At 38.4% G+C, this 21,519-nt stretch overlaps 1 protein-coding gene across 1 annotated transcript in view; it reads left to right on the forward strand.

The window, feature by feature from the left end:
* The first annotated feature begins 1,839 nt into the window (after positions 1 to 1,839).
* Positions 1,840 to 21,519, forward strand: part of USP54 (ubiquitin specific peptidase 54) — a 52,722-nt gene continuing 33,042 nt past the window's right edge. The window contains 6 exon segments of the mRNA XM_009586191.1: positions 1,840 to 2,121; positions 4,826 to 4,918; positions 15,423 to 15,557; positions 17,793 to 17,906; positions 18,068 to 18,150; positions 20,486 to 20,591. Of these exon segments, the coding sequence (XP_009584486.1) occupies positions 1,975 to 2,121; positions 4,826 to 4,918; positions 15,423 to 15,557; positions 17,793 to 17,906; positions 18,068 to 18,150; positions 20,486 to 20,591 (678 nt within the window). The 5' untranslated portion in view covers positions 1,840 to 1,974.

Below are 21,519 nucleotides of genomic sequence, written 5' to 3' on the forward strand. Positions count from 1 at the left end.
CTGACAACCAAGAAGAATATTCATTTGTATATAGGTATTTGCCTGCCTTACAGCAATGCTGAGACTTCATTAATATTTGTAGAATGAGTTTAATAGAAGTACAAACAAAATATTACTAGAAGGGAATGGGTTAGCCTGCTGTAACACATTTGCAGCTGTTGAGGAAGTTTGTCCTGTGTTTTGACAGGAGATGAAGAATTTATAATTGTGTGGAAGGTGAAAAACATGCCTTCACATATACCCGGGATATATTTGTAAAGAATTATTCTCTTAGTTAATTTCTGCTGATGCACAAACATCTATTTTGTGTGTGTTTATTTCATAGTGACTTCATGCTGCAATTACTACTTCAGAACATGTGAAATAGTCATCTTGCTTATACTAGTCATAATAAGTACATTCATTTGTTATTATGTGTATTAAAAAAAGGGATAATCCTAAATGTCATTGGGAATGTCCCTGGAAAATATTATGCAATTGTCTGTAAAGTAAATACAGGTGGGCTACACGTGTGAGAACTTTAAAAAATGTTTTGCCATGAATCTTGTAGTTCCTGTTTCTAGGAATTTCTTAGATAATTCTTTTTTACATTTCCTGTGAGATGAAGGCAAAAGTGAACTTGTGGTGGGAAGAACAGTTTCTATTGAATGATTCTTCCGGCTTCTTCAGAAGCATCAATGTCTTTTAGAAGATATTGTATATCCCGTGTACCTAAATTAAGTAACTTTTTATAGATATACACATAGTTTCTGATTAAGAAAATTTGGAGACTGTTTTGTTCTGGAGAAAGCTGTGGGCTGCTGAGTCAGGGGAGAGCCTTGTGCCTTTGGCCTTCCAAGTTCAGTGCAAAATCCCAGTTCTAGGGTGGACAATGTGCTAGCATGTATTCACAGAATCACAAATCCTCTTACTACTGTTTGACTAAGGTATCTTAAAGAAATTTAACGCTTCAGGATTCTAAAGGTTCTGTATGAGAACTGCCATGGAGTTCACATGAATGTTGTGTTTTATTTTTTTAATCTAACTTCGTTATTCAACGCTTCCAACATACTCCAGCTCTCTTGCTCTTACATACTTTTCTTGGAATTCTCTGTTCTTTTCCATGTTATTTTATTTTTTGGGTGGAGGAAGGTTTATATTTTTTGCTTTGTCTCAGAAGATTCAGTGTATTGTGGGAGGTGAGGCAACGCTGGTCTTGGCAGAACACCACAAAACCAAGAGAGTAATTAAATGACGCAAGCCTTTGATTATTTTTCTCTCTCAAGCTTTCTGGCACGGCTGGGCATTCCGATTGCAAAAGGAGGATCAGGAGAAGAAACTTCTAAAGATCGCACACAGAATTAGAACTGTATTGGAGACTTTTTGCTGCTTTAAAGCTCTTCGCTCTCAAGTCCTGGAGTTACTCCTTTTTACCCTGTGAGGATAATGTCTCTTTCATCACCCAAGATAAACGTAACTGAAAGGGAGCTGCCAAGGCTTTATTTTGGTTTTGGTTTCTCTGCTCCCTTACTAATTGGATTTTTCCCATCTTCTGCAGAAGGATTATAAAAGAATTAGAGAAGCTGGGGTTTTTGGGGTGTGGGAGGTAGCTGTTGTTTTTCTCCTCTTGATTCTAGGACCTCCTTAATTTGCCATTTGTTCCCTGAAGTCACTGCCTGTTTGGAAAAGGGAGAAGCAGCATAAGAGATGAACTTGCACGACCATGGATTCCTTCCCTTTGCAAACTTTGTATGTGGCTGCTTGTAAAAAAGGTTTTTGCATACATAAGCATCAAATGAAGAATAGCATCCTGGGCTGGATTTAAAAGAAGCAAACTGCTTCTGTCCTGTGAAAGGACAAATTCTGTTTAAACTGTAATTTAAAGAAGATTGGATTGTTGTTCCAGTTTTGAATTTTGGTGAAAGAAAGAAAGGGTCTGATCAAGTCACATACTCTGCTAGCTAAACCTGCATATTTTACAGCTGAAACTGGAAGATGTCTTGGAAAAGAAATTACTTTTCTGTGGGTCGGGGGAATGTACAGGGCATGTTTACTCCACGAAATACAACCTCAATTGCACCCAGTAAAGGTCTCAGCAATGAACCAGGACAGAACAGTTGCTTCCTGAATAGTGCGCTACAGGTAAGAGCACATAATAAAAAATGTTTCTATCTTTGTCCTCTGTTTATTGCAGTATTTTCTTAGGCTTGACTGTGTAACAAATATAGCCGGGCTTGACTACTAATTGTTTATGGGCCTAGATAGAATAAAGCTATGTTTGGAAATGCAGATTAGTTGAGTTATAGAACAGCTTTTTTTAATTTTCAGGTTTTCCTGGTGAAACAGCATTCACGTAGTCATCACTTAGTGTACTTGAATCACTTGTTTGTGTAAACTTGTAATATGTCAACCAAAGATGAAAATATATGTAGAAAATTTCTTTCAAAATAATAGAATATTGCGTAGCTTGCAGTATGTCTACTCCTTAAAAGTAAATTTAACTTTTTTGTTGAACCAGTCAAGTTCAAGGGTTGATAATACCTATACAAGATCCTTTTTATGTAGTCCAGTTTTCTTTCTAACTGCTGATTTGTAGCTTAATTTAGATGATTGAGTCTTTACCTTTTGATTTAGAAGAAAAACCTTTTCCCGTGTCAAAATTTAGTTGAGTGGTATGGCTGCTATACTGGTATTGTCATCATTTAGATGTTTTGAATGTTTGACGTTTGAGATTCAGTCCTTCTGGCTGCAGGGTTTAAAACCCTTTCTCCACATCAGTTTCTTTCCCTTCATATGACTTGTCTGTGTAGCACAGACTATGTCACTGTTTGTGGGTTTTGTGTTGGTTTTTTGTGGTTTTTTTTTTTTCCTACGGGCACGATTAGGTTCTCAACTAACTTCAGGCTTCAAGATACCCCCATGATGCAAATAATACAAATAGAAACACCAGTGACCCTCAGCAGGCTTAATATGCTATGAAATACAGGACTTGGGTGCAAAGGGAACTTACAAGAAAAGTGCATTTCCAGTGATGTACCGTATTAATTGCTTCTGTTAAGTTATAAGGTGTAATCACCGCCTGTCTCCTAAAACTGTGTTGCTGAACCTAGGTCAGAACTAAGTAGAGCCTAACATCAGCTGCATGCCATTCCTGAAGATGAAAGCTTATGACCTGGCCTTTAGTCTTCTACATAAACCGTTTTCTTTTAAAGCTCAAGAGAGAGAGGATACCAAAAATACTTACAGTCAAAGCTGAATTTAAAAAAACCCAAGATGGTAATAATTTCATAAAATATAACTTCTGGGTTTTTTTAATCTTAATTTTTTAACATTCAGTGTTAGTCTGAGAGGCTCTTGAATGTTTGTTGCTCCTTACTAGTAAGTATTTCTATAAACATTCAAGATAATCTCCAAAGGCAGTTACACGAAAAATTGGACTCGTTCCGAAATGTGCTATTTTTTTGTCCTTTTGTGAAGTCTGCAGTAGTTCTTCAGGAATGTTGTGTGTAATCAGATGGTTCCAAGGCTTATGTTGCCTCCCAGGCCCTTAAGTATAGGGAGAGTTTGACTATAAACATAGCCATGACAATTCCGAAGTTTTGGGAAACTTTACAGATTACATATTCAATAAATGTGGTTTTAAACATAATTTTAGGTAACATTTGTGTGCTATGGTTTAGTTAACAAATTGTTCCAGCTGGAAACACTTCTTGAAACCAGCACAACTTTTTTCAGAGTGCTAAATTTTTTCTAGCCAGTTGCTCTGGAATAAGAAGTTTGGTCCCTCTGTGTATGCTAATGAAGCATTTAGCCAGTCAGATGCCAGCCTGGACCTTGCTGCTCTGTCCGGAACCTGGCAGGACGCGATTTAGGTCAGGGCTTCTTTCAGTGCTGGCTTCTGCCTCCTGAAAGGCTGGTGGCTCTGAGGCTTACAAGAAAGTCCAGTTATTGTTAGTTGAAGCTGAAATAGCCAGCACCGACCACATTTATATGTAAAGAGCTGTGAAACACCTCAGAGATTGGTATTGTTGCCATTTTACAGATGTGAATTTAGATAATTGCCCAAGATGGCACAGATTTAGTGGTAAAACTTAAGAATAAAACTTGGTGCTGTTACAGCAAACGTTGCTAGCAGAACATATAAAAGCCTGCTTGCTTTTATATGCTGTGACCATACCTGGTCACGTACCTGGTATTACCACCATATCTGTCCTGAGAGAAAAGTTAACTGCCCATACAGGTTAGGGTTAGAAATCTGCCAGTAATCATGGCATGTGAATACACTTGCTGCTGATATTGGGCATAATGCCTTTTAGTAATTTATCATTTTGACTGCGAGAACTTGTTAATGTATGTGCTGTTGGTGCTCCATTTTTCCAGCATTTGGGCTTTCTGCTCAGAACAAGGAGGCTGCCTAGGAGGTGGAAGGATGGCGAGTTTTGGCCCCAGCGGTCAGTAGGGTGTCCTGGGCAGCTCTGCCCAGCCTCACGGTGTGGCTGCACGGCGGCCGGCCATGGTGCTAGTGCGGGGGAGCAGTCGGGGCAAGTGCTGTTTAAGCTGGCACTGCCACACGGACAAAGAAGCGAGTTTTTTAATCTAAAAGCACGTGGCAAGAAATTCAGAGGGATGTTCTACTGTAAATTTATATATGTGAATGCTACAGCTGAGGAAGAAAGATGAAAATGTCAACTTGCAGTTAATAAAAGGCATCCCGTTTTACAAGTGATGGTCGCTGACATTAGTGTACTTCTGGGATTATTTAGCGTGTGCAACTTTAGTCAGAGCTTTATGCAGTATTTTATTTTATATATTCATAGAATTGGCTGTGCCCCTTTTTGTGTTTCAGGTTCTCTGGCACCTGGACATTTTTCGCCGCAGTTTCCGGCAAATCACAACGCACAAATGTATGGGCGATTCTTGCATCTTCTGTGCTCTTAAGGTAAAAGTTGGAAATAAATTCAAAACATTTTTTTAAAAAATGGAGCGGAAATATTTCTGATATTTGACTAATATGTGTAATCAAACTTCCATCTGGAAATTTGTGAGAGCAAAATTAAATCTGATAGATACTAACCCAAGACACACTGTTCAAGCCAATAAATTGTGAAAATACTGTAGGTAAAGTTTCAGGACTCTTATCAATGGAGTGTGGATCATCGTGAGCCTCCATGTTGTTCGAAAGATTAGTTCAGCCAGTTAAACATCAGTTTGCTTTGTTTTTTCTAATTTATTATTTGGTTTATAAATATCATTTATACAGTTAGTATGTATGCAGTTAGTATGCTCTTTCAGAAGTTACCTTTTCTTCAGAGCTACTTTAAATGTCAGCATGGAGAAGGCCATTTAGCTTTAAGCCTTTCTGTTCAAAACTGTTGATTATATAAGACTAAAAGGTATTTTCTACTGTAAATATTGATGTCTGCATTAAATGGCTCAGCTGTTTGTGGTCTCTGTTTAAAAAAACCCATCAATTCTGCTTGTAGATGCAGATAGAATACTGACCGTCATAGAATGCTGCCTGGACAGTAAGATCTAGATGCTAGCTCTGATTCTGAGTATTGTTATGTAATTGAGTAAATTGTGCAATCCTACATCTCCATTTGTCTCTACCCATTAATTTTTAGCGCTTCTGGTTTTTTGTACCTTCCTTTCTAAGTTTTGCTACTTCAAACCCACGGCTCCCTCTAACCTTGTGGGAGAAATGGATGTGATGCAAACACGATGAAAATACCAGCTTTAATCTTCCTGAGCAGTGATTTTTCTTTCTGAAAGTGGGACTGAGACATTTTCTTTGATCACAAATGGGTTGTAAAATCCAACTAAATATTTAAATTCGTTGTGGGAAAATTTATTGTGTCATGAATTCTGTGTGCAGTAATGAAAAGGACAGACAGCGCGTCTTATAAATATGGCAAAACAGAGAGTGCAAGGTTTAAATTAAGATCATCTGAAGTTCACAGGCAATATTTGTAGTATAATAGCTGTCTTGCTACTGTTAAGTGACTTTACAGGTGCTATGGTAGAGAAAGGCTTGAAATGAGTTATCTAGTGAGTTTTTGAACTGTTGTTGAGGGCTTTTCCCTTGCAAAAGAACAGTAAAGAAGAGGTTATTAAGGCATGAAAGAAGATAAGTAATTTCCTTCTGAAGGGAAATTTGTCTCAAGGTGTATCTGTTGAAATTATGAGACAGGATGATATTTACAGCAGTATCATCAGAAGAGGATGTAACAGCGGCTTAGGAGCAAGATAGCACATCCGAAGTGAGAAATATAGCTATCCAGACAAAGAAAAGATGGAGTATAAAATACATCCCCTTCCTTATAGGTAGTGGCAAGTCTTAGGCATGATCTGGTTTGAGTTCATTAAGTTCAGTGGGATAAATAATTTGAAGTTAATTCTTGGATCATGCCCTTGAGTATTGCCAGGTGATTGTTGGCATTCTTTGATAGCTGAGATAAGGACAGAAAGAAAAGGATTTAGGAAATTATCACGAATGTAAGCTTTTGCTGTTCTGGGGTTTAACCTAACAGCAGGATATGACAAGGAAATATCAGGAGATCAGACAGGTTCTGCCATTTCAATGAAAGATTGGCCTCTGAGGCAGAGTTGAGAGGTTTTAGTATAAAGATAATAGTTAAAAGTCTTTTTCGGAGTAAGAGTATTGAAAAAGAGGAGGGGAAAAAAAAAGATGATGTTATAGGAAAAAGGAGAGGATGAACCTTTGTGGAATGAGTATTGAAAGATAAACTCTGGACAAAGATGCATCTGGATTAGCAGTACCAGCATGAGAGGGGAAAGCACTACAGTAAGAAGATGGCAGGATCTCTGGTATATATGTATTAAAAGCAGACATTGGGTTGAAGAGTGTTTAGTTTTGTTGATAAAATCCTTGCTTTTGATGTCTTGCTGAAGTGTGCAGTATGCTATTATAAACTTGGAAGCGACAGGTAGAGTGGCAGAATTCACAAATTGTATGGCTGCAGCCATATGCTTATTTTTTAAATTTAGCAGCCTTTGAAAAAATTGCTGCTCTCTCTTCTTGCTCCCAGATATCTGCAAGGATTTTTTTAGTTTGTTTCCTATCTGAAGTTCTTACCAATGCTATGCTTAGCCAGAAGGTGTTACAACCCTTAGTTTCCAACAAAGCTATAACGTTGCACCAAATCCTCAAGTACTTTTGCACGTTTTAGAAAACTTGCATCTGGTTATGGGCAGAATTCCTATAGCTCACAAAACTCAATGTACAATGAAAAACTCTGAAGAAATGTGTAAACAAGTAAAGAATTATCTGGACAAGTATTTATGAATATGAGTAGTAACCAATACTTGACAAAGTAAATAAATGAATTCCAATTGGCTTTAATCCAAACCAAAATGTTCGTGTTTTCTCTATCTACAGTCTGTTCTTCCTGGGAAATTTTAGTGTGTTCTACCCAAGCCTATTCCAGAACCTTCAGAAAGTTTACAGACATCTATTGTAAAACTGTAAAAGAGAAAAATATGTAGAAATTTGTTTGTTAGGAGCTATAGAACTGTTTTATTCCTGGTTCCCTTATGTTCATAAAGGAACTCACAATTTTGTTTTTCTCTGGGTGATACCGTGACAAATTTCTACCTTTATTGACTTGTGTAAAATGTTGATGTGTGTACATAAATATTTGAAAATTTCCCCCATTTTTCTGTTGTTATCAGGTCAAATAATACTATAAAGATGAGTAATAAAGGGTGTCACTTAACTCTAAGTGAAATTGGGGATGCAAACCTTCCCTCATCCCCCCCCCAAAAACCCAAACACCAGAAACATAGGCTGTCTTGCTTGCATGCAACTGAAAAGGTAGGGATACTAAATGATAAAGGTGTGCAAAAGGGATAGCCCCCAAACCGTGGAGATGATCCCATCCATCATCTTAAACTCCTTAAGCAAGTAGTAGAAGGGGAAAAAAGGCTGTTTAAGGTTTTACTTGTTCTCTGCTGCCCTCTGGATCAGTGTTCTCAAACTGCTCTTTTTTTTCCTCCTATAAAAAGTCTGTCTTTCTGGCACATACTGTGTGTAAACTTGTATAAGACAAATGGGATAATGTGCTTAATATGCACCTAATACTGCAAGCATCACCAAGAGCATGTTTCGTGTCTCAGTGCAGCAGGATCATCCCTTCCCTTCTGTGCTCATCTCTTCCCCTGCCCCAGCCCTCCCATATGCTCTGGAAGCCTTTAATTGTTGTCCTGCCAGGGTAATGTCAGCTTAGCTTCCGGGTCTTTGACATCCTCTTTCTCTTGAATCTTGCCTTAGGCTTTGCTAAGATGAGGGAGAAGATATGGCTGGATCCAGTGGGAACCCAGGAATTTGGAGCTCTATACCATGCGAAAATCTCCCATTAGGGTCTGGGGAGAGGTAATTAGCCTTGCATGCTGTCAGGTGGATCTGCCCAAAATATGTGTCCAGACCAAGCAAGGAGGAGGCAGGACATGTTTACTCTTCTCCAAAGCATGCTGGCATGTTCAGATTCCAGCCTGGCCTGGGAAAGGGGCAGTACTTGCGGGGAAGAGACTCTGTCGTGTCCCCGCCTCCGCTCCAGGTTCCCTTCGCAGGATACCGCCTGTGTGTGCAGAGGGGGTTCATGCTCTTCCCCGACTTTGAACCGTTGCTCTAAAGGCGACATTCTCTTCCCACTGACTTTAGAGGAAGATAGTCTTCAATAAGCTAAATTTAGCCTTTGAATAACACCAAAGTAGTTGTATTTTTTCCACTTTCTTGGCTTGCTGCAACTGTTTCTAGGGATTCTGATGTCATGCACAGTATTTACTGTAAATGCTCAGCTAGCTCTATAAATATGATTTGTAATTTTAAATTACTTTTATTTATAAAATGAGGGATCACAGGACAGTGATGTCATACCTGATATCAAATCACATTTTATTTTTGTACCGTGTTGAAGACATCCATTGCACAAATTCTTCAAGTGATTTTAAAACTTGCTGTGCTGTCTGACTGTTTATGTGGCTACAAAATGAACCCTGAAGTCATTCCAGACATACGTTCATTGGTTATTTTGAAGGAACCTTGCATCAACAGATACAAAAAGACAAAGCAGAGCTGCAGACTCTGTGCTGGAATCCCAAACACTGTTCCTTCCTTAAGATGTGGCATTAAGTGTTTTTTTCAGTACACAAGCTGTCCTTACTGCTATGTGGTTTGCCTGCTGTAACACTGGAACAGCTTTTTGATTTATTATTAATGTTGAAGTCTACTGTGTTCTGTTTTATTTTCCTTTTTCTAGAGCATGACTTTGCTTTGGTGTTTGTTTATCACAGCTGGAAGAGGGCAGGAAGAGGGAAATCCGTCCACTGTACTGAGCATGCCACAGAGAGTTTGTTCTCCTTCCAGGGATTGTACTGGGAGCTCCATAGTGCCAGGATATAGGACAGAGTGTTTTTTGTAGTTTGCAAAGAAGAATGCTCTATTGATTGATAAATTCCAGTAGGGCTGGTCTTTTCTGTAATTTTGTCATGTGCAACAAAAGCAGGAAGAATGTGAATTTTCTGTGTAAAAATGATGCTGTTTTCTAAGGTGAAAACTGAGAACAATAGGGTATTAGAATGCTTTAAAGAAGTGGAATGACTGTAGTTCGTGGTTCTGATTAGCCACTTGATTGAAATGAAGGGATTTGTTATGAAAAGTTCATTAAATGGTTGAGACAGTGATAGGTTGGTTGCTAAGATTTCATCTCCTTGTTTTGTGCTTTTTTCCAAATCGGGATAGTATTTCAGGGTAAAACAGTAGTAAAAATATATAAAATAATTACTTCTATTATTTAAACTTCTTTTTTCAGTTGGCACTGCCTGACAAATAAACTAGCAGCAAGTACAGTTTCCTGAGTTAATAAACTGGTAATTGAAGCTTCCAAATAATGACTGCCTTTTCTTGACATTGATCAAGCAGTTAATAAATTGTCACCTAGTTGATGTGGACACTCTCGGATTTGGGTTTCTTTTCCTGACACCCTCCTAAACAAAACTTGCAGAAAGTGTATTTTTATTTGATTTTGGTAGTAGGGGTTTCTCTTCCTGACACCCTCTTAAACAAAACTCGTGGAAGGTATGTTTTTATTTCATTTTGGTAGTAGCCAGGGGTGCCTGACTTTACAGTCCATACTGGGGACCTTACGGTAATGTTTAGGGTACAGCGCGAGTAAAAATGGAAGAGAAACTGTAAAAGAAAGGAATAATGGAAATCTAGGTTAACTGTTATCAGACTTGGAGGCTTGGAAAGAGGTCCAGAGACGTAAAACCAAATAGAGCTAGAATTATTTGCGCCCTTAAAGGCGAATATAACATGAGGAAATGTGGTGAAGAAATGTGAGCTAGTGGAAATACTGTGGGTGGAGGCTGATGTGGTTGGATGGGAGAAAAGTGATTTTTAGCAGCCGGAATTTTTACTGAAACAGGTTGTTGTGCTGAGTAAGAGGCTGCATCAGGAGAAGTGTGTGATGTTTTGGATGAGAGATTAGGTACTGTAGGCAAGAAAAAGAAGTCCAATGAATGGAATGGAGTAAGAAGGGCATGCTATTGAAATGGAGAGAAAGTTTAAAAACAAACAAACAAACAAAAACCCAACCAAAAACTGTCGCAATTGAGTGACAACGAGAATAATAGTGATATGTTAAGCAGTGAGAGAAAGATGGGGATTGGCCATGTTAATATTTGTAGCTTTTGCTAAAAGGCAGAAACTGTTCATGTAGGGAATACTAAAGTGTTCGGGGGGAACATGCTTTGTTCTTTGAAAGAAATACCACACCGCTAGAGCTGCAGCGATATCCCTGTCCAGAAGGAACTTCTGCACAATGCTGAAAGAGAATAATTAGTTCTCAGAAAGCTGCCAAGGACAGAACTCAAATTTACAGTGCATGGACACTGATTCAGTAGCTGTTGCCTGTTGTCTTCAGCCATCAATTTATTCTTATGCCAGCCTGCTTCTACATGCTTGATTAAAAGGTCATATGTGCATGTATATCAAGTCTGGAATTTGTTTCATCAGTATGGTTAGATACACATTGCAGATGTCAGTTTACCCCAAATAAATTGAATACTTCTTTCCTGGGGAGAAAATGGATTCCAAACACTGTTAAAGATAATTTGGAGCAGATCTTGTAAACTATGGGGGGATTCACATATATTTCAGTTTTCCAAATCTTTAAAATTTAAAAGAACTCTAAAATGTCAATCCCATGAATTACCTCAAAAGATAATTACTGTCTTTATTCTCTAACTAAATGAAGAACAACTCGATTTATGATTGTGCATGTGAATTTTAGCATTCTGAAATAGAAAGCCAGATTTTAACTTGTATAGTTGTATGAGAAAGGTTCCTTGTCTCAAGCTCTAGGTTGTTTTCCTTTGAAGCTTTAGAAAGTTCATGTTGATTCTCCACACTTCCCAAACTGGAGGAGATTATTTTGGGAGACCACTGACTCTGCAAGCCCTTGTTCTGATGTGTGTCAGAAGCTCAGATTTGTAGTAGAAAGGACACAAAGCTTCCAGTTAGAAAACTAGGAAAGAGCCTTCTGAATGGTAATAAGCCAAGTGAGGCCCTACAATAGATTGCCTGGGATGGTTAAGGAATTTCCAGATTTGGGTGCCTCTGCGAGCGAGCTGGTGAAAGATCAGCTATGTAGTTGTAGTTGATCCTGACTTAGTACTTGGCGAAGGACTAGATGCAACTAGATGGACTTTGGCAATTTATTCCTCTTAAAGAATGCTTATGCTTCGTAATTCTGCTGTCTCTGCTACCCTTTCCATACTTTGAAGATCTGTAGGGAAGGGGATATAAAGGGAGATAGGCTTCTTTTTTTATATTGACAATGAGAAGGCATACTTCCTATCTGAAAAATCCCTTGCTCATGCTGTTCTTTGTCTTGGCTCATAGACTTACCAACATGCCAAGGGTAGGTCATCAGTGTGGAAATCAAAGTACTGCTGCTAATAGTATTTTAGTAATTGCTCAGATTTTATGTTAAGCTAATTTTTTTTTTTTTCTTTGGTTCTGCATCTTTGATTTTAGTTCCTGAAAACTGATAAAATAGGAGGGACTTCCCTTGTTCATGAAGCTCTTAGCAGTGTCTCTTCATATTGCTGCTGCTGTTAAGGATATGCTCATTTCTGTTGGAGTGTAGCTATTGAGAGAGATCATCAGCGTGGTGAATACACTAATGGGGTTTTCACTGCCTTCAAATTCAGGTGAAGAAGTTTTTGAAAGAGAACAAAGTTTGAATGTTTCATATATAAAGTTCTCATTAAGTTCCAGAAGCACTTGGAGAAAAGGTGTCATGAAAACTCCTGGGGCAGAATCAGCAGTGCTTTCCTGGTCTGCACCCAGCTGGCTTTCAGACCTGTATATGGAACAAATGTGTTAGTGATTAACAGTATCACTTAAGGGCAAGACCTGAAATTAAGAAGAAAGATCTGACTGAGATAACTTAAAGTGATGACACTGCAGGAAATGCCACACCTTTCCATGTAAGGCTGACAGACAAGAAAGACCTGTTCTGAAGGTGAGCAAAGAACCTATCCTGAAAAATAAGGAAAAGGGGAAACCCCACCTCCCCCCCACAAAAACCGTCAAAAACCCGACCAAAACCCAATGAAAATCAACCCCCCTGTGTTCAAAGTGCTTTTGACTCCATTTGAGGTGCTTTTGGGACTTCCTACGACCACTGTGTTCCAACATGCTCTAAACTGCACTATGCAATGACATGATAAGGTTTGATCTTTATTAGATTAAAATGCACAATTACTCACTGGTTTTAAGACTTCTTTTTTTTCTCCCTCGTAATCTAAGTAAGACTATACCATTGTGTGCTGTCATTACAAATTTTAGGACTCATTCTTCTATATGATATTGGGATCTTTTACTTCCTGATTTTACATATTAGAATTCTTCACAGAATTCTTTTATAATACTGAATTATTTTTGTTCTGTGGTTGTGGTAACAGATTTCAGTTTTCTGCTGTTTAATGAAAGTTTTTTAGTTTTAATTGTGAAGGCTGTAATTATTGTGATGCAGAAAAATTTGCAATGCAGGATCTTGTGAAAAACAGTTGCTTATTATCGTCAGGATCACTTTTTCCTTACTGGATCTCTTTATGTTAACTAGTAGGTATGTTACGGGTGGAAGTAAAGTGTGCTATTTCTTTAAAGATGGAAATTTAAAATAAGAGTTTTGGTTTTGCTTGCTTGCTTATCCTTTTACCTATTTTGGAGCCTGCATTGATTCTCTCCTCTCCTTCCGCCAAGAGCGCAGAGCCATTTCAGAGCTCTCACTGAATCAAACTTGGTCCTGTCCATCAGTTCCCTGCAGTGAGGTTGCATGCCAATCACTAGGCGAGTGTCTCAGTTTCCAGATCTATGAAGTGAGATTGATGATAACCAGAATAAACACATTTCTAAAGCACAGTAAGGAATATTTTTAAGTGCTCTTAAATTATTCAATGTAAAGTGCTGAAGCAGGATGGAATTATGTTTCACTGCTTTTTTTTTTTTTTGAGGTCCACTGAAATGAGAAAATTTACTAATGAAACTTGCTCTGTTTTCAGAGTGACAGAAATGGGGATCAATGTTGTTAAGTACAAAGACTTTGTCATTCTTTCCATTTTTATATATGTATAAATAAAAGGTAACTGAGGAGAGGTATTGTCTGTAATTCATGAAGTGTGAGACTTACTGCCTCACAGCCTTTTCTTCATTACTACTTTCCTCATCATTATTTGATACTATAATAAAGGCAATATTATAAGAGCTATGGGCTTCAGCACAGTGGGCCCTCACCCATGAATGAGCACCATAAGGGCTACCAAAATAAAAATAGGAGTAGAGAGAGGTGGGCATTTTACATCTATATTAGATAATATGTCAACACTGTAAATTGTACCGTTTCTATGGCCAGAAATGGCAGGGGCACAGAGGTTGGTTTGCTAGCTATGCAGTGACAGCTTCTGCACTCTTTCAGCTTCCTCAAAGCAGCCGAGATTGCACGGCTTGGCAAACCTTCTCTCAGTTTACCTGCTCGTTTCCTGATAAGGAACAAGTAAGAATAGTTGAAGGAGAGAAAGATTCAGATTATTTATTTCCAATTAATATAGATCCTAAGTATGCTGGGGAGAAGCTTTCTGTAATTGAGGGAGGAAGTGATACATGAATCAACATCGCTACAGATTCTCACTATAGATTTGAAAGAAAACCAAACAGGGAAACGAGTTTGAGGCTGGCTTTCTCCTTGTTTGACTGAGTTTAGAAGGCAGAAAAGCCGAGTGGTGCACAATTGAAGATGATCCTTTTTTTCTCTTGCACTAAGAATGGAGCTTTTCCGCAATCTTTAAGGAAATTGTGAGGAAAGCTTTATAGGACAGGACAAGCAGAATTTTGAGATTGACACTGATGAAGATGGTTGCTTGTCATGTGAAATGAGGTAGAAAGTAGAGCAGTGTAGTGATGGAGACAGAATGGTCTTGTATGAAAATAAGGGCTGGAAGTTTTTACTTAAACTGAGGATCTTGCATACAGAATTATGTTCCTGTTTTTGCACAATGAAAGTTAAATAACTGTTCAGAAGATGTTTTGGATATCTCACGCACACATGTGCATGCGCATACACGCACACAGAAAATAAAAGTGGGTTTTTAATGAGTTGGGAATATGTACTGAACTTTCATGCATATAACCCACACTTTAGATGATAAAGCGTATTTATAGAACTACTGATCCTTGCAAACGGTTACCCGGATGACCTGTGAGTTACAGTTACGAAAATGCGGGTTTATGGCAACAAGTGAACAGCTGGCCATACGTAGGAACTGCTATTCGTGTCATGCCTTTTCCCTCCTGCATGCTGACCCCAAAATCATCTGATTCTTACCCACTTCTTGGACTTATTGGAAGGTAAATCCTTAAAGAGTGCGTCCTGGTTTCGGCTGGGTTAAACCACGACAGAGTGCAAGCAGCAGGTTGTTGGCTGTTTAAGGGCTAAGACATTTGGAAAGAGTTGCTTGAAAGAGGAAAGAAGGCATGTGTAAGAAGAAAGCTACCAAGGTGGGAGAGAAAAAGTGAACTGGAGAGGGAGAAATAGGAATAAAAAGTGAGAAAGTTTTGGTGTCCATTGTATTTGCTTCAGGAATCAAATTTGGAGGAAGATCCAAGGGGGATTGACACGGAGGGAGATTTACCCCTAAGCTCCCCACCCTCCCTTCGATATGTGAAAGGAAGGAATACACAAAGGTGCATATGATTTCAAAGGAGGAACTTTTAGGATTTTCTCTTGTAGTCCCTGTACAATACAAATATCTGTGTGTTGCTTGATCAAAGTGAGTTGGGGTTTGCTGTTTGTTTTCAGATAACTTGAGTCATGTTTTGAAAATATGGTAACTTAACTATCTTTTTGTTTTCTTATTAGGGTATCTTCAACCAGTTTCAGTGTAGCAGTGAGAAGGTACTGCCTTCTGATGCCCTGCGCACTGCTCTTGCAAAGACATTTCAGGATGAGCAACGCTTCCAGCTGGGCATCATGGATGATGCTGCTGAATGTTTTGTGAGTATAACTGAGAGATGGTTTGACAGGCATAGATGCAAACCCCCACTACACAATCTGCTTCTTCCCCCCCCGCCCCTTTTTCTTCCCCTCCATTCCTCCCCAAACTAGTATTTGGTTTGAGAGTCATCGCTAATGATTTTGAAGTGGAAACACCAATGTTATCCATTTTTACAGTTACTTTTCAATAAAGTATAAACTGACTGCTTGCCAGTCTCAAGTGTGTCATGGATATGAATAGTAAAAAAAAATTGCACTGCAAGAGTGATCCAGGATTCTGTTTTTAAGGATCACGTCAAAAGGGTGAAAGGACATGTTGTTTATCAGTTATTCTGAAATCGTGTTTTCATAAACTCTAGCTAAGGGAAAGTAAAATAAATAAATAAACCAAACACAACCCAACACAGTTGTTTATGTTTGTAAGTTGAGATAAGCAACAGTAAAATGGATCATCTCCAAATATTTCTGTTGCCATATTTGTAAACCATCTGACAATTTTTTTAGGCTGGTTATCTCACCAGAGATGGCTTTTACACAAATCTCAACTCCCTAGGTTTACCCACCTGCTTTCTTTTTATACTCAGACTCTTGGCATTCATTATGTTAAGATTTTATTCTTACCCACATTTCTTCTTTTCCTTCTTCAGTCTCCTAAATTTCTTTAACTTAATTAGCAGGTGTTTTTGTCTAGCTGACCTATTGGCTGCTTCCCTTTTTGGAAATTATAGTGTCCATAGGGTGGCCCAAGTGTGTTTGTATCCTACCTACTTGCTTGTTAACAAAGGTGTTAACTCTTAACCCAAGTACAAACATACTGGATTTACTACTGCAAGGTAAAACTTCTCTCAGGTAAAGCACCTGGCCGAGTGGAGTCCTTTCTATATGTTAAATCTTTTGTTTTCTATACCTACCTAATTTGACACTTGTACTGTAAGAGATCGTAGAAATGAGATAAGTGCATATAGCTATTGTAGTTCTTCTCTTAAACTAAGTGGACTGATAATGGCCTTATGATAACCCAATGTATCCTGTGTTTGTAGAATACTAATATAGCAAAATAGTATAGTTTAATGAGCTCGCTTAAAATGGAAGTACATCATACCAATAAAGCTTCAAAGTGAAAGAAATTACATCAGCCTACAGAGGAGCCCCTGTGAGCACAGTTATGTCAAATCATTGTGTGCAGTCCAGCACTTGAACACAGAGTTCTGTATGTAGTAGATTATGGAAACTTTTGATTTAGTTTCTTCCTTGAGAAAGCTAATCTAAATAGCTCATCTAATACTGCTGTGGGAGTCCCCACAAGCAGGTTTGTTAGGTTAACCGTACTGGCACAAGGGCAGTTAAAATGGGTACAAGTTCTCTTTTGAAGTTAAGCTTTAAGGCAGAGATAATTCCACAGTTTTTCACTTAGTTAACCTTTTCAGCCCTAAAGGCAGAGATTTAATTTAAATGGCAGAAGAGCTTAGATTCTAAAGTTCAAGGGAAATTGTACGAGGTCAGAGCTATTTTGCCTGATAATTAATCTTGACCTGCTTATTGCAGACCCATAAACTATACAAACAGCTCATAGTGATAGTGAGAAGCGTGCTGCTGGAAGTGGTGTCAGTAGACTTCTGGCACCCCCAGATTAATGTTGGCAACATTAATCTGGAGGAGAGGAGGTCTTAGGACAAGAACTCCTGGGAACTTGAAAACTAGATGGAGTTGTCTGAAATAGTATCTAGAAAATGTTCAGTGCTTTTGTTTCGTGCAGAATTTAGTCTGCTTCTTCATTTATTAGTTCTCCCCCTTTTTGATAGAATGTAAATTATTTGCCATATTTCAAAGCCCTTGTGGAATATAGAAATTGGTTCGGGTTGCTTTGTGTTGATGAGAAGTTAGTGGCAACCCAGTGATTTTAATACTGCAGAGCTGCTCTGCCCGTTACATTTGGTCAAATCTATTGATGCTTGAGAATTGGACAGAATCTTCAGCTGTGCTAGTAAATAAAATAAATGTTTACCTGACACAGCATTTCAAATCAGAAGCGGTAGCCATTTTCTTTTATATCAAAGAAATACCAACTTTTTTGTTTTCTAAGCAACTTCCAAACATTTGCAGGAGCCTTCTGTCTCTGTAAATAATGCTTATAACAGTATTGCATCTGACATGCTTTTGTGATTTATGTTTTAACTTTTGTCTACATTTGAAATGATCTAATGCTTTTTTGCTTTTTCTTCTCTCTTTGGCTAGGAAAACTTGTTAATGCGAATTCACTTCCACATAGCAGATGAGACAAAGGAAGATATTTGCACTGCACCACATTGTGTTTCCCACCAGAAGTTTGCGATGACCTTGTTTGAACAGGTGAGGTAATGATACATGCTTTATACAAATCACCAGTTCTCCAGTTCCAAGTTTTCGTTGCCAAGACATGCATTGCCATGGTAAAAAAGATACAAGCAGAAGTGTTGCTGTGGAAATACCTGTTTAATCTTGTCAATGTATTGCGTTTTCTTTCTCTTTAGTGTGTTTGTACCAGCTGTGGTGCCACTTCTGACCCGTTACCTTTCATCCAGATGGTACATTATATTTCCACAACCTCACTCTGGTGAGTTGAGATTTTTACGGGGAAGAGAACTTCTCTCTTTTTTGTGCTGGTGTTGCAGTTTGATCTTTACCTTCACAAGGTTAAACGTCCGGAACATGGTTTGTTCAAAGTTGGTGGAGCTTTGATAACTATGATAAAGAACGTGAGAATTTAGTGGAGCAGAAGATACCAATTTAGGCATGGATCAGTGTGTCTACTTGTTTATGATTCTGAATCTGACAACTGTAGTGGCAAGGACTTGTATACGTTTTGAAAGACCTTAATATGTGAGCAGGTAAGTCAAGAAGCAAGATAAGAAAAATAAAAAATAATTTATGCTGGAAAGGGCCTTTGGACATCTACTCCATCCTCCTGTTCAAAGCAGGACTAACTTGAAAGCTAGATCAGGCTGCTTGGGGTTCTGTGCGGCTGAGTTTTGAAAATGTTCAAGGACAGAAATTCCACGACTTCTCTGGGCTGCCTGTTCCAGTGCTTAACCACATGGTGTGAAATTTTTTTTTCCTTATATCCAGTCAGAATTTCCCTTTCTGCATCTTTTGCCTCTTGTCTTTCTTCTGTTTGCCTCTGCAAAGAGTCTGGCTTATGTTCAGCTTGTCTACCAGCTTTCTGCGATGTTGCTCCTCAGCCATTCAGCAGCCAGTACTGCTGCACTGAGTGTGCTCTGTCCAAGGTGCAGGACTTTGTATTTTCCTTTACTGAATTTCATGATGTTCCCATCACCTTGTTCCTCCAACCTGTCAAGATCCTTCTGGATGGCAGCACTCCCTTCTGCATATTGACTGCTCCATCCGGTTTGGTGTCATCTGTAAACTTGACGTGGGTGTATTCTAATTCATCATCCAGGTTGTTAATGAAAATGTTAAATAACATCAGCCCCAGTATTAACCCCTGAGGAACACAACTCTTAACTGACTGCTGGTTATGTTTTGATCCTCTGAGCCTGAAGGTCCAGCTAGGTTTTTGTCTGTGTTGTATTCTACCCGTGCAGTTTGGCCACAAGAACGCTGCAGATGACTTAGAAACCTTGCTAGGGACCAAATGATACTAACTGCTCTCACCTCCTCAACAGAACCCATCATTTTATGATAGGAGATAATCAAATAGGTCAGGCATAGTTTGCCCTTGGTAAATCCATGCTGGCTGCTCTGACTCATCTTCTTGTCCTTCATATGCCTGGAGATGATTTCTAAGGGGATTTGATCTGTCATCGGCCCAGGTACTGGAGCGAGACTGACCAGCCTGTAGTTCCTCAAATCCTCTTTCTTGGATGCCCTTGCTTTTTCTAGTTATTGGGGAACTTCCCTGGTCACCATAACCTTTCATTAAAGGAGATGGTGCACAAAGCAATAGCTCTAGCTCTGTAGTAGTTCGTTTGAATGAATGCTAGAGAAGTCTTTTCTTTTAGTAGGTGGCTGCTCAATTAAAAGCTGCTTAAATCTGATCGAGCAGGAGTCTGTTATTTGCTTCTGTCTTGAAATTTTGATTGGGATGAAAACTTCTCTTTGTTTCTTGTCCTGCATGTGAGACATGTAGTTACAGAGCCCCAAAAAATTGTCCTGAAAACTGCTAGTTGCTCTTCTCATGCAGATCTCTGTTAAAAGCTACCACTTTACTAGTGTATCAGGAGTATTGTAAAGCATCCCCCCTTGTGGCTGCTACCTGCCGTTCCATTGATCTGTAGTTTTTCTTTAGGTTACCAGCAGACACTGTGTATCAGAACATTATTTATTAGAAAGACAGGGAAAGAATTATGTAAATTACATTCAATATTTTATATTAAATATCTCAATAAATCTTAAGTCATGTGTTATTTTAAAAACACCAATAAACAGTAATGTATTTATTTACCTCTTAAAGCATTTTAAGCTTGAACATGCTTTGAGCACTTTCTTTCAAGCTGGACAATGAAATCAATTGGGTACCGTGCTATTTTTTGTCTATAGTTTTATTATTAAGGATGTGCTTTACTGTGCTACTTTACTAGGGTTGTGGTTACTGAAGAGAAGCATTTTGAAGCAAATATTTCATTTTGAAATCAAGTATTTATCAAAATGCTAAAGGTTACTTTTAAGATGTAAATTTTAAGCCAAACTAGAAACTATTTCTATTTTAAGTTTTACTTGTTTTCTTTATGCAGTATTATTATGGAAGGTGTAGTAATTCACACTTAATAATTATGTGATTTTTCTGTACTAAAATATTAAATAGTGTGTTGTGTATTTTAAGGTTCTTAACTTTTCATAAAATTTAAGTGAAACATATACTTACTTAATGTGGGTTTGGGTTTTTATTTTATTGTTAAACTTTTGTTTTCCATGCTTTCTCTATACTGAAGCAATCAAGCTATTTATATGCTGGAGAGACGAGAGAAACCGACTCCAGATATGTTTGGAGAACTACTACAGAACGCCAGCACTATGGGAGACCTGCGAAACTGTCCAGTTAGTATCCTGAGTTTGCCTTTTCAGGGGGGACAGACAGGACAGAAGAGGTTTAGTAGATTACACTGATTTGTACCTTTAACTCTTGAGCATTTTCAAGGTTTAGCTCATCATAATGATAAAAAGGATAGGGTAAAAGAGTTTTCTTTGGGTTTGAATTCAGTACCTCTCAGTTATTCAAAGAAGGAAGGGAAAAATTACTGATGTTGAGTGCTTCTTTGACTAGACAGAAGTAGTGAGAACAGGAATAGACATAGTGTTTGGATGGAAACGAAAAATGAATGTTTCGGAGAGTTAGAAACCACAAAAAATGGTAATGAGGGGGAATAAATTGTAAATACTTACATTGCTCTCAAGTAATGGCCAGACAATCCATTCCTGTTCAAGCCTGTGTTTCAGCTAGATGTACCTATCATATGTTTGCTGTTCAACTTCACTGAGAGTTGGTGAGGCCTCCAACACTAGCGTTACATGAAGCTGCAATCATACTGCTTTCATCCTATGATGGAAGTTCTGGGATCTTACCTAAAGAAATGGAAATGAGAAAGAATTGGGAGGTTGTATCTTTTTATAGGAGATTTCTGTATGTTGACAGTGGTTTTGATTAGGTAGCTTTTTAGAACAGTGTGCCCACAGTTCATCCAGTTTCGCTGGTGATTATTTCTGTTGAGGGTAGTGTGCTTCATCTGTAATAATAGCATGAGAAAATAAGTATTTATTTCCTGTAAAATCTTTTCAGCAGTACCATGTTGTGGCACAGATAGCAGAACTTTTGTACCAGTCACTGTAGTCATGTGTCAAGATCGGTTGTTTTGCCTAGATAAGCTTCCATTCAACTTCATTACTACCTTTCAGTTGGAATAAATTGAACTGTTCACCAAACTGCTGTACCTACAGCATACAGCCAAAATGTTGGCCAGAGGGAAAG

This window comes from Fulmarus glacialis, unplaced genomic scaffold (assembly GCF_000690835.1).
Source record: "Fulmarus glacialis isolate BGI_N327 unplaced genomic scaffold, ASM69083v1 scaffold37669, whole genome shotgun sequence".
Classification (NCBI taxonomy): Eukaryota; Metazoa; Chordata; class Aves; order Procellariiformes; family Procellariidae; genus Fulmarus; species Fulmarus glacialis.